At 42.9% G+C, this 13,897-nt stretch overlaps 1 protein-coding gene across 10 annotated transcripts in view; it reads right to left on the bottom strand.

Moving 5' to 3' along the window:
• Positions 1 to 13,897, bottom strand: part of LOC103135907 (disabled homolog 2-interacting protein) — a 189,150-nt gene that overhangs the window by 10,789 nt on the left and 164,464 nt on the right. For 9 of the 10 annotated variants that reach the window (XM_007548914.2, XM_016669891.1, XM_016669893.1 and 6 more), the window contains 7 exons: positions 12,784 to 12,928; positions 9,350 to 9,494; positions 8,890 to 9,126; positions 8,564 to 8,765; positions 7,186 to 7,373; positions 3,244 to 4,132; positions 1,178 to 1,315 (listed from right to left, as the gene is read on the bottom strand). In XM_007548914.2, the coding sequence (XP_007548976.1) occupies positions 1,178 to 1,315; positions 3,244 to 4,132; positions 7,186 to 7,373; positions 8,564 to 8,765; positions 8,890 to 9,126; positions 9,350 to 9,494; positions 12,784 to 12,928 (1,944 nt within the window). The remainder of the gene's footprint in view (positions 1 to 1,177; positions 1,316 to 3,243; positions 4,133 to 7,185; positions 7,374 to 8,563; positions 8,766 to 8,889; positions 9,127 to 9,349; positions 9,495 to 12,783; positions 12,929 to 13,897) is intronic. The other variant, XM_016669892.1, reaches the window with a different exon arrangement.

The following is a 13,897-nucleotide window of genomic DNA, read 5'->3' as shown; positions in this document are numbered from 1 at the left end:
CAGAAGATGAATACAGTGCCTTGGAAAAGTATCCATACCGCTTCCACATATTGAGATATTTTGTCAAAACAAATTTCCAATGTCTTTATTAGGATTTTATGTAGCAACACAAAGTTGTGCATATTTGTGAAGTGACAGAAAAAGGATACAAGGACTAGAGTGTCGTATGTCTGTATTCAGCCGTCTTTTTTTTCTGGAGCATTTACCAATTTGGCAACGTTGTTGTTTGTTCTTTTTTTGCAATATTTCCAGTCGGATTTAGACCTGGACAAAGACTGGGTCGTTTTAACGACGAATATGCCAATCTAAAACATTTTGACTGTGGCGCCGGCTTTCTGTTTATGATAGTTGAAGGTTAACCAGCACATAAATAATATCATCTTTACAGCATTGTTGCTTATGTGTTTTTATTTATATTTTTTCTACAATTGTCAACCAGCTTTTGCACATTTCCACTTTTATTTTGTCGATTTATCTTGGTGATAAGTCTTTGAGACTGGAAGGCCTCCTTGTTATCACCCTAATCATCCCGCGATGATTAGGGTGAAACTCTGATTGGGCCTCTCCAAACTGATATTACTTCAAATTGTTTGTAAAGGTAAAATATATAACTTTGAACCTGTCAGAAGAATCAGTTCTCTGTAGCATGACGCTGCCACCACCGTGTTCTGTAATAGAAATGGTGAGTTACAGTAACAGTGTTACGGTCTCATCTGACCAGAACACATTCTCTTCTGTTTTCTTCTTCTGGTGAAATACAACAGATCTTTGAATAACTTTCACACACAGGTACATTTTTTCTCCTTATCACTTGACTTTTAAGAAAAGTTGTTTTCATTGAGCTTCATTTATGTTTGTGCATGTAAAAGGGGGCTGAATACAAAACCAAAACGGCACACTTGGGATGTTTTTCGTAAAAAAAATTCTGAAAACTACTCCCTCTACTGTCTGTGTTGGTTCGTCCCATTAATTCGTTGTTAAATATGTTAAAGTTTGTGGTCGCAACTTGGGAAAATGTGAAGGAAAAAACAAATGCAAGGAGTAAGCAGACTTTTTCAAAGCTCTGTATGTGCCACAAGGTGAGGAAAAGAAGAGAGAGCGAGCTCAGTGGAGGGGGGAGATCAAAGCTAAGGGTATAGGGTTGCTAAAGGTCAAAGGTTGGATGACGGGGGGTTACCTTCTCCACCTGAGTCAGATCCTCTCTGTTTCTTAGTGACTCGGGCTCCATCCCCTCATGGTCTAAATACTGCACATTCATATTCAAAAGCCAGGCTGCTGTGCGGTCCAGCGCACTGGGGTTCACTGGGGAAGGGGCCTAATAAAACCAACACACACACACACACACACACAGATGAGCTGAATGAAAAGTGTCAGGGAAAAGGGGTAGGAGGGAGGTCGCAAAAAAACCACAACAGGAACAACAGAAATAAGCTTGAAATGCACCAACTGATCTGGGCTGAAAAGCAGCAGGTGGAATGGATGCACACACTTGTCTGTATGTGTGTGTGCGCGCGCGCGCACACACACTTTTCAAATCTGTGCGAGAACGCCTCGTGTCATGGCAGCACGGGGAGTGGATACTTGAGATCAAGAGAGGGAGCTAAAAGCTGTCAGAGAGTAGATTAGTTTAAAAGTGATCCCGCTTCGTTGGATTTGATGGATCCCCTCTCTGCTCAGCTTTGATTGGTTGAGTCGTTGCTAGGCGTTTCGTCCTGCTAGGTTCAGAGTTACAGGAAAGAGGAAGTCTTTGTGCTGAGTTAATGTGTGTTGTGATGTTCGGAGCTACGTTTCCTGTGTTTACATCAGCAAAAACATCTCAAGTCTGATTCTGTAAACATTTTAACATCGATATGGCATTACATCATTACATGCAAGTTAATAGAAAACTAAAGCCTACAGTGGTAGAATAAAAATAAAGGGAATCAGTGTGTTTCACCTCATATGTAGGGATAAATTATTGCAAATGTTGATTTACTGTAGATACTCTTATCAAACTTGGTGTCGTTTTTGTTGATCCATTAAAGAGGAAACCAATTGTCATTTTCAACAAGAGATTGAGAAGATTATAGCCAAGATGCAGACATTTTGACATCAGATGATACGATACAGTATTTAGTGTCCAGGGTTTTCATTCTGGAAGCATTAAACAGACTTACCTGATACTAAAACCAAACCAGAGCACGTATAGCACCATCATCATAAGCAAGAGTCGCCTTCTTTGTTTATTTAACTTTTTCTTTCTGCGATTCTTTTTTTTTTTTTTTTTGTCAGAGGTCATGTGAGTGAAGCAGGTTAACCATCAGCGTGGACAGAGAGAGATCCCACCAGAAAAGAATAAACACCTTCAAGTATTAACTTCCACAGTTACCAACATACGTCACGCTCTCTTCCTGAGGACAGCTTAATGGTCACAAATAAAACGTTTAAGCACTTTGTACTGCCTTGTTGCTGAAAATGTGCTCTTTGGAGCCATCGAGGTGAAGCTTCCAAATTTAGGAACACTGTGGCTATATTATCCTACGCTTTACTAGACTGACTACACATCCGCGACTGAACTAGACCACACTACACTATAGTCGACTATACTATACAAATGTTTGTTGATTATGCTCAAACTAGAGCTGATAATCCAACAGATTTAACTGAATTTTGCCAAGAAGCATTAAACACTCAGTCAGAATTGTGATAAAGACTTGTTCACAGCTAAACAAGATGTGCAGTAAAGATCCAGCTTATTAAGATCTACGTTTGTATTTAAACATGTATGTATAATTTTAACCTAGTGTGAATTAGAAACATCCCATTTTTTTTTGTCCTAAAAATAAAACAGTTCACAAGCTCAGAATGACTGATTTTCATGGCCCTGATTAGTGTATGTAAACCTCTGACCTCAGCTGCATGGAGGCCACAGTACACATTTATCTAATAAGATTCAAGCTGTGCTTCTGCAGCACCCTAATACCCAGTAAAGCGGTGCTGTGGGGAACGGGGCTGCCTGCATGGAAATAACTATTATTACCCAGGCTGTGACTGGAGTTCATTAGGGTGAAAAGTGCTGTCTCGGCGATTACACCCACCAAGGCTTCCCGTCATGAATGGCTCTTCTTTAATACCCGTAATCTCCCGTATTTACCTCCGGAGACAGTTCAAGGTTGATTTATGAAATAACTTCTTCAGTTTATTTTATCATTACTTAATATTATTTATTTCGACATCGTTACGGTTGCGTTTTTCGACACTGACCTGTTTGTGCTGAGCTCTCTGTTTGGTCTCGGGACTGTCACTTTTAGAGGAGGACGACTGCTGGCGCAAACGAGCGCCGCTGGCCGGCCAGTCGGGCGATGACGTCATCATGCTGCCGGAGGTGGGGCGAGGGTACGGGCCGCTGCTGAGCAGATTCGGCGGGGTGCGGCCTCGCGTGACGCTCTGGGGGGGAGGCTGGTCTATCCTCCTCTGGGGGCCGGCGCTGTTCTGTCTCGGGACGGTGGGCTGGTGCTGGGTCTCCGTTAGCGACAGTTGCCGACGGTTGAACTCCCCAGAGCGCCGGGTGTACTCATCGCCGCTGCTTCCCCCGCCTCCTCCGCCACCGCCGCCACTATGGTTCACAAAGGCTTGCTTCCCTCCTGCTGGCCCGTCCTCATTGTTGCTATGGGAACTAACTGAACTGTGGCACTCTGACCCCGAATCAGTCATTCCTCGAGGAGACACCGGCAAGCAGGCCGCCATCTGGTAAACCGGGTTCTGGAAGGACAGCGGGGCGAGTAGCTGGGTGGGTCGGCCCGGAGTGCTGTCCGTGTTTGGGGTGGTGGGGGCCTGACCCGGCCTCCGCATGGTGGGACCGCCTGGGATGTTGCCCTGAGAGACTCTGGCAGGCCAGCCCCCGCCAGAAGCTTGGCTCTCACCCAGAACATCCGAAGGGCTCTGAGCTGTCCCAGCCTCCAGATTGCGGGGGTCCTGCAGGTCCACCATGGATAAGCTTTTGTTGCCGTTGGACATGCCCAGCTCGGGCTCATTAGTCTCCGAGTAGCTCGAACTGCGAGCAGGCGAAGGCTGGATACCCGAGCTCCTCGTCACAAAGAAGATGTCCTTATTTTCCGGAGTGGGCGAAGGTAACCGGGTGAAGTCGACCAATCTGAAAGAGACAAGGGAAAACAACCGTGTTTAGGAGTTTAGCTGGGTCATTCTACAATTGCACCATTCCTGGTGGCATGACAGATACTGGAGTGGCTCCGTTTCGTTAGTTCTGATTTGTTGCTTTTGTAGATTTTTGTTTGTATTTTGTTTTGGTTGACAGGTTGCGTGTTTAGACAATTACTCTCCTTGTTTCTGGATGCTGCACAGCTTTTCACTTTTGGACAGTTGCTATGATGCGAAACCATAACAAGAAAAGTGTTGTTTTTACAACCGGGAGAATATGAATGGCATCTTTAAAGCTCAAATTACACCCAATCTAAGAGTCCAAATCCCAAGATGTTAAAACGGAAGCTGCATGGATGCAAAACAGGAGCAAAGAACAGAGAGAGAAGGACAGAGTTTAAACCTCTTCTGTCAATCACAATGGGGGAAAGATCAAATCCCCGACTGCAATGTTCTTCTGCCCGACTTTCTAACCTTACGCCCTGACAAAGATTTAGTGAGGAGCAGCAAAAGCAAACAAAGTGCATTAGCCGTGCGTAAAAGAAATGTTGTTTCAATTAACCTCATTCCCCCAACATCTTTGTTTTCCTGTGTATAAATAAATAGACTGAATGAGCTTTGTCTGAACTTTGCCGACGATGTCATTCGACAAATTTACTTCAAGCACTTCAATTATATCCCAGATTGCTAACAGTAAAGATTTTTCAGTGAGCATTGTTGCTGACTCGTGTGTATTCTACTGCAATAAAGTTTTGGTCTAATTTGGAAAGAAATAAACAGAATTTTAAGGAAAACCATTTAAATCATAACTGCTTGCCTACAAAACCGATTTACTCAAAGTAAAGAGGATTCAGATGATCATTCTGGATCGCGTCAAATATTTTTGTCTTATTCCAGCTAACATGAGGCTCAGAGTCCAGGGAGAAAAGCCTGGACTCTGAGCCTCGTGTTATAATCATTCAAGGAGCCACATTCTTTGTGGGATTAAATAATTCCCCGTGTGAATATTGAAACTCTACTGGTTTCTCTGAAAAGACTGAAAGAAGAGGAAAAAAATGGGCACAAAAAAAAAAACCCAATTACAGAGCCTCTTTTAAATGCGGAAAAAGAAATATATTGATGCCTTTTCTCAAACATTTTCTCATTCATCCGCTGTTTTCCTTTCCTGCCTCCCCTCCACTGACAGATGGAGTCCTGATTGCCAAAAAGACGTCTTACTTTGACAGTTGTGACTCATCCTGCTAGAACCTATCATTCACGTCACGCTCGGCGTTTCTCCCTCGACTCGTCCTTCTCCCCGAGTCTCTTTACCCTTCCTCTCTTTTAACCTGTTTCTCTTTTTCATTCTTGCCCCATTTCTTCCTGCCGTCTCCCCTCCCCTCCTCCTTTTCATGTCACAGGTTAGCAGATGGGAAGCAATTAACGCAGAATCTTGAAGCTCATTTGAATTTCAGTCGCGTCGGCGCGGCTTCACGCGCGCGTTCACGCACGAGTGTGCACCGTCGGTGCGCGCGCAAACATTTATTACGATAAAGTAACGATGAGAGGCTCTGACATCAGGTTATAAATGGGGGCAGCAGTTAATTAGCTCCATTGATCCTGAAGCCTGATGAGCGTAATGATAGAAGCTGTCTGACTCACTTCCTGTTTCCCCTCGACATGTTGTCATCTGCTCTGTAACGACGGCGGCTGCAGATCGCAGAACACCGCCATTAGTCCTCGCACTTTCATGTTAATCTTTTTAAGCATCTCCTTGTCATTGTGCCGTGAGGACACGAGCAGCATAAGCGGACGTGCGCGTGTATTCATCAAAGATTAAAAAAAAAATAAATAAAAAAAAAGCTTTGCTAAGGTGATGCAAACAAGCAGAGGTGCTACTCTCGCTGCTTGTCACAGGCTGAACTGGCAGACATTAACCTGAAACAGACAGGGAGAGAAAACAAGGATGCACAAGCAACGACATGCAGATGCTTCAAGGCAGATCGGATTTGTGGGAATTTTATTTTTTATTTTTTTTGTAGATATTTGCAAGTCTTGTAAAAAATGCCACTTTTGCCACTTTCAAGCATCCTGAATGTCTTGGAATATTTCCAAGAAGCGCTGTTTTGCCAAAAAAATATATATATATATATTTGTGAACATTGAGTGCTTTCAAATTTCACAAACTTTTCTAAATCCTCCAACTACTGAGTGAAAATGAAACAGATTTTTATGTGTTTTTTTTCTTTTAAACACAAACAGGGTAACGGAAGCTTACATCATGGAAGAAAGCTTGTATGACTGTGTTTAGACTGCTTGGACTCTTAAGCTACGTGTCTGAATCTCTGCTTAATTTTGATCTGAACTTTGACTAGACCATTCCGAGACAGGAGTATACTTTCATGTGTGTGCCTTGGGATGTTGCGTCGTATTCTTTCAACTTCACAATCATCTGCCACTTTGTGTTCGTCTAACAAATAAAACCCCAATGGAATACATTCAAAGTAGCTGACGTATTTTGCCAAAAATTAACGTGAAAACTACAAGACTTTGAAAAAAGGACTTGGACAAGACCCCCAAATCAGGATGTGAAAATAACAGTTAACACATCAGTGCAAAGCTTAAATGAGCTTGTGTGCCAAACGGTCTTTATTCACGCGTTCAGTGACTGCAGACTGATTCACAGATCAATCAGCTCATAATGAGCTCTCTCTCTCGCTCTCTCTCTCTCTCTCTCTCTCCGCAGGCAGATTGATCTGTCTCGGCTAGGTTTGGTTCAGTCATTGTCAGATTTCTAAAAATACCTCAACCAGGGTATATTAATGTCTTTAGCAGAAAGATTTGGGGAAAAAAAACAAAAAACTGAGAACTGTGTCGTGTTTATTTATAGTGTGGGAAGTTCAAATGGAAAACTCTGCAGTTAAAACCAGCAGAAACGCATTTTCTGTCAGCAGATTTGCTGCTCACTGTTGATATTTCGGCGTCTCGCTCTCATACGGGTCTTTGACTAATAACAGGAACACAAATAAATTCGGTTGGCGCCTACGACGCACCGCCGATGACTCTCACCCCGACAGCTCGTTGTCTATGACCATCTTCTGCAGCCCGGTGGAGATGCTGCAGCCGGCCTCGGCGGGAGGGGAACCCACGGGCTCCGACGGCGGCCCCGGGGTCATCTGGACGCAGGACGGGTTAGAGAGAGCCGTGTTAACCTCCCGAAGGATCCTGGGCAGAGGACTCAGCTTTGAGGCCGTACTCTGTGAAGACAGACACAATGGAATCAGAGCCAGACGAAAGATTCTGCAGGGGCCACGATCCAAGATTTTGGACTTGCATAGTTTTTAAACCACGTTATTTCCCCCCTCCGCCTCGGCTCGCCCCACACCGTGGAACTGACCGTCGTATTCAGACAACATGATTAATAATGTAACAGGACGGGCAGCCTGGTGGACTGCACTGTCATCCAGACGGTGATTTCTGAATTATTGAAAGACAGTGTTAGAAAGAGCAAAACCATCTGCAGTCCGCAGCTACCGGAGCTAAGGTGCATAACTTTGTAAATACTTTACACTGGCCCTCTTTTGTGCACTCCTTATGTAATGAAATCGTTAAGTATTGACTGATTTGGGATAAACATGCAGATAAAGAGCACAGGGAATCTTTGATCAGCTTGAGCGGCACTTTGCACCAAAAAAAAAAAAAATTAAAATAAAATAAAGCTGCATCATTTACACACAAATAAATCCATTATTTAAAATGTACAGATCAAAGCTTGTTTTTAGAAGATAAAGCATAGATTAAAAAGTACATAGATTTCTGGTTAGAAGTGTTTATGTAATAGTTTTGGTCTCCTATTGATTTTTTTGACCAGTTTCTTTTTCTTTTTCTTTTTTTTTTTTCCATTGCAGCATGATTACACAACTAACAGCTACACATGCGCTCTGGATGAATGTCCATTAGTAAACTGAGAGGCTCCGCAGGCTTTCTGTCACCATCAATAAGCTTTGGACATCATTTGTTTGTGGTTGTTTGATCACTTTTCTTGGCAGAATTAGTTGCGATACGAGGAAACGTTACTATCCAATATGAAATTTCAGGTCTATATTCTGTCGGATGCCTCCCATGAGAACAACACGTATCACACCACATCTTAAACATTCATCATCATGATGTTAACAAGAAAGTCAAACTGTGATCTGCTTATTTATACTGTTAACCAATTTTCAAGAGTTGAGGTCAGAGTGAGGTAAATGTGCCTCATTAAGTTGATTCTGTCCTGTACTCAGGACAGAATCAACTTAATGAGGCACATTTAACCAGGTATCGCTAGTATTCATTTCCCATGAATAAAGACAAATGCACACTTGAATGCTCACGTTTATCTGTTTGGTTACATATTTTGCCCACAAGTCGCCAGTGGAGCCTTAGCTCACAGTTCATTTCGTACCTGGTCCATCTGGGAGACCACCTCCGACAGAAGCGAGTGCAGGGTCGAGAGCTCGCGGCCGAGGTCGATGTAGCCTTCGAAGCCGGCCGTGTTTGAGATCGTCTCGGGGTTGGAGATTTCCAACAAGAAACGCTGCATGTTGGTCCACTCGTGCTCCAGGAACTGGTTCATGAAAGACATGTATTCCTCCTTGTTTCCAAATCTGAAGACAGACAGAGAAAAAGCATAGAAAGACCTTGAAGAAAGTTTCTAAAAAGCCCTCGATTTGACGAAAGGTGTCGCCTTTGTTTAGAGAAAAAGCGTCGACAAAAAAAAAAAAATCTCACTTGGTGAAGTTGGCCAGGTTTTGCGTGACCTTGGCGATCAGAGTGAGCGTGCGTGCCGTGCGGTCGTCCGGATACTCCTGCATGAGGTGGAAAAGTGACGGCGACATGATGGCCGGGCAGAGGAAGCGCAGGAACAGCGAGGCGCTGATCAGCCGCTCGCTGATGTCCGGCCGACCCCTGCTGCTGCACTCTTGCCGCCACGACGCGAAGACCTCTTTCAGTTCTCGTGGAAAAACACTGTGGCAAAGCGAAACATAAAAATAGCACCTTTACGTGCGACTTATAATTCGAGATATAATTAAGGTTCATTTAAAGCACAAATGGGTTTGATTTTCTAATAAAACACTTAAGAATCAAAATGTATGGCGAAGCATGGCCGTCATTAGTGAAACAATGTATGCAATCAAACACTCTGGGATTAATGTGCGCAGAAGGCCGATGAAGGAGTCACAGCGCTCACCAGTATGAGTTGATGATTTTGCAGAAGGCCAGTTCACAGCACATCTTCAGGTTGCTCTGGTGCTCTGGCAGGTCACCAGAGGAACACTTGGATGGATCCACCTCACAGTTTTCATCCGACTCATACAGAGCCTTAATAAATTCACCTGGAAAAAAAAGAAAAGAAAAAAAAGAATCAATCAAACAAACAAAAACAGTTTAAGGCGACATCTCAAGTTGATGTGTTTTCAAAAGACAGCAAAGTTGAGAATAAATGAGGTAAAACTTTTCAATGTTTCATGTTGGATTAAAACCACTCAACAGTTTCAAACTTTTCCATGACAAGTTTGGCTGTATCGAAACAAATGTGGAAAACGTAGCGACAATGAAAGCAATCAAGGTATTACTGTGCTCCTACTAGCTAAACAACAAAGGTTTTTCATTACAATGTACATAATTTCCCTACAAAGTATGTGGGTGGTTTCTGTACCTCCACTATCAGTTTTAAGTTTCCTGCAGACAAGAAAAAACCATCTCTGGACTATCTTTACCTTAGCAATATTAGCTTGTAGCGTTAAAGGAAGTTTCTGTACCGCTACAAGCTTATTGTAAATTATATTATACTTTTCTCCTCTTATATAGTGTGATTTTTTTTATTATTATTATTGTGACAGGTACATTTCAAATTTATAGTGTGGATCAAAGACTTGTGCTTCTTTAGTCAGACAGTTTATGCACATTTTGGAGGTGTGTGCGCTTCTCCCCAGCTGAGAGTGATGGATTGTTCAATTTCCATACCAGCTAAGCATCTAATAAATTCCTGAGTGCTTTCAGCCGGATGTGGGTATGAGGACATTGCAGTCATGGCATGAAGTCGATGTGGTCTCTCCTTAATGATAAATCCACACCTCATGCACAAAAAACTAATCCTGCTACTGGTATTCTTCATGTAGCACCCAAAACACAAATATGCAGCAACAACGATCATAAACCGCTGCGATCTTGTCTTGGAAGTTTTATCCATGCAAAAACAGAGTTGATTTTACTTTAATTTTTTTAGAGAATGTTGAGGTTCCCATTCCAATATAAAATGTGCCTGGGTCAGTCCTTAAATTGAAACCAGCTTCAGTTTGGCAGTGGATTAAAATACTGAGATCAAAATCTCTGGACGGGGAACAGAACTGTCTCCGCCCCACCAATTCATAGGTCCAATGTCAACAGTTTATTCAGATGACAAACAACAAAAAACATTCCAGCGACTCTAACTGGCCACTTTTCTCCACGTCAACCTTGAGACAAACTCAAAGTTAAACAAAACAACATTCCAGCTGTAAAATAAGCCACACAGCGAGTCACAAAAACGAACACAACAAGCGTCGATGCTGCTAGCGTACGAAGATAACCGTGATGGGTGCTGAGAGGATGTGTAGATTAAACTCTCTGCTGTGTACATTTCTAAATTAAGCAGACAGAAGAGCACACAGTGCTTATTTTTAGAGCTGCAGATGGACAAACAAACTTGCTTCAACCTTTGGCGAACATAGCGCGCAACTTTGCAGATTAGTTAATTATTCTGCTCAGAAGAAACGATGACATGAAAAACTCTCGCAGCAGCTAATGTTGTGTTTGCAAAGGAGAGAAAACAACAGGGCCACAGTGAAGCAATGAACACCTCTACACCTCTTTGTGTCGTTTCAGACACTCTAAAACCCATTAAAATACTCCATAATGATACAATAAAAACAGGTTTACCAAAACATTTAAGCATAATCTGAAATGACGAGGGCGGAGCAAAGAACAGACCTGGGAGCAACAGAATGCTTGCACATTTTTGTTGTTATTAAAACTGCGATACAATTTGGAACGTCAAGACCGACTCATACAATGCTGGTTTCGTGATGTGATATTTCAAACTTTTGCTTCCAGCGTTGGCGAAACACTGATGGAAGCTGAATGAGACAAGATTCTCCGCGTGCCCTGACTCAAAGCATGCCAGCAGCTATGCAGAAAACAACAGGTCAGCAAAATCGGTATGCAGGAGCACCATTAGCAGCGCTGAAGAGCTAATATTTACCATAATCCTCAGCAAATGTGACTCGTGAAGTAAAAAAAACAACAAAAAAACGTATACTTGCTGTAGTTGGTTTGCATCGAGGCCGATCTGAATTCACAGCAGAGGAAAACCACACCAGAGTTCGCTCGGAAGCGGACCGAGACTGCCTCAAAAAAATGGATTTCGGTCCAGTTGTTTGGTCAGAATTTGCTTTTGTATTCACACCTGCACAAAAGATCCGGGCCAACGGTGAAAACGAACTCTGGTTCGCTTAAAGTAAAGCAGATCAAAGGTGTCAGGTGTCAAACTCAGTAGACAGGCATTTGATGTATTCCAGAGATTTTTAATTAGATTCAGGTCCACAGATTGCTCTTAAAGCCACTCCCGTGTTACCTTGGCTTTGTGCTTCAGATCATTTGATGGTAAATTGTGGCATTAGTCTACGGTCCAGAGCACTCTGCAGCAGGTCTTCTAGAAAGAGTTCCTCTATATCTGGCTGATCTCATCTTAACCCGTATACGCAACGGCAGTCCAGTACAGAACATCAACCCCGCAGCTTCTGAACAGCATAATTAATCTCAGCGTTGGTGTCCTTAATTTCACTCGTCATTTACATAACTGTTGGCTCAATGTTTGAGAGCATGGCCTGAAAAAAAACAAAAAACAAAAAAGACTCTCTCACAAAACACAATCGTTTGCCCTAAGATGCACCGTGGGGAGAGCTAATGAGGGCGGACTAGACTGCATCGGCAAAGAGGACAAACACAAAGCGAACCACAAATCGGGGGGCAAATCCTCGTTTTCTTCAGCTTCAAATGACAAAAAGTTCAGGTGGTTATTTTTCCATCATCATCGTTTTGTAATGTGAAAATAGCTGCTGTGGCAAATCTTTTCTCGGAACAGAGAAGGATAAAAATAGAGAGAGACGATTACAGCGGAGATACTTTAGCTGCAACTGTCAATTAAGAGCAAAAGAACTAAACGGGTATATTTCACACTGTGAGGATGCGATCTTCTGACAAGTTTGACGAATTTAAGGAAAGAAGTGAAGGAAATCACCGGCCCAATGAAATGCTATGTGGTGTAGACAATGTGTTACCATGTCTCCATAACAACCCCTACATATTACCATTATGTCAGTTGGTTGGTTTGACAGGCATTCCAGCAAAAATAATGACAAAAATCCTAATCAAAGTTACATGTTGCTATTTTTTCAGCATCTTCCATTAAATTAAGGGTAATTTAAGTATTTTTCACACATCTTTGCCAGTGGTACCAATAACTGCCAATGTACTTGCTGCAGAAGAAGAACAAGTAAACTATTAAGATCAAACATCAAGTTTGATCTTGTGTTTTTATCCCCTGTCCCCCTTTGTGTGTCACCATGACCCCTGATTACTCACCGAGCGCATCCTGCAGGTACTTCTGACCAACCAGCTTCAGGTACTCCTCGATGGCCTTCGTGGCTAGAGTGTTTTCCCTGAAGATCAGGTGCTCGTTCTCCCCACAGCGGTCCACCTCAGACATCATCAGATCTGTGAGGAAGTCCTGCAGAGGGAACGAAAGCAGTCAGCGAACACGGTCAGGAGAGAAGTCATCACAGCTGGGTACAAGGATGAAGGTAAAAGCCCAACTTGATGGCCACTTCAAGAACTTCCAACGCACTCACAGAAAAAAAGCAGGATTTTTTTTAAACTCTATAAATAGTGGGGCTTTTTTTTTTTTAAACATTTTTTAACACTTGCTGCAAACTTAAATGAGTATAGAAACAAAGTTGATGAGTGCGATAATGAGCCTGCAGAGAGTTTAAGAGTGACACAGTTAAGCTTAAGAGCAGAAACAAGAGGCAATGAGCTGAGCGGTGTTGTACGCTCTGCGGAGCTCTGGGAAGCCGCTGTCTGACAGTAATCCTCTGTAGGATTCTCAAAAGTAGTCTTATCATGTGACCCATTGTTATGGAAACACACCGCTTCTTTTTAACGTCGTGCAGCCGGAAACGTAGCAGTCGCAGAGAGTTCCTACAATCTTAATTAATCCGATCGGCGAGTCACAGAGGGGCTCCACGTTAAAAATATTTGAGGACTGAGCGATTCAGAAGCGTGTTGCTGTTGTGATAAAATGGGGGGTACCACTTTCCATTTGTGTTTTTGGTTACCAATTGGGGTCTACAACAGCAAAAATGTAGCAGACGCACAAGGTTACAGCTTTTTTTAAAGATTTAGGACATGTCAGAGTCGTTAATATCTTCACAAGAAACAATTTTGATAGTCTATGTAGACACAAACACTGACAGACTCTGTGCTGCATAGGAGCTTCTGTTGATTTCAGGTGAGCTAACGGAGAACTGAAGCCCTGCGGATTTTATTCTGCACCAGTAACCAGGCAGGAATGTGAGCAGAAGCTCGATTCTTTGCAACACATTCACTTGTGGCGTCTTTATGCAACAACACACTTCCAAAGGCAAGACTCGGTGCACAGGATAAAGTTGTTGCGCCAAGTGCTTTGGCCTTGTGTTCA

This window comes from Poecilia formosa, unplaced genomic scaffold (genome assembly GCF_000485575.1).
Source record: "Poecilia formosa unplaced genomic scaffold, Poecilia_formosa-5.1.2 Scaffold28, whole genome shotgun sequence".
NCBI lineage: Eukaryota > Metazoa > Chordata > Actinopteri > Cyprinodontiformes > Poeciliidae > Poecilia > Poecilia formosa.
This window is presented reverse-complemented; position numbering and strand designations above follow the sequence as displayed.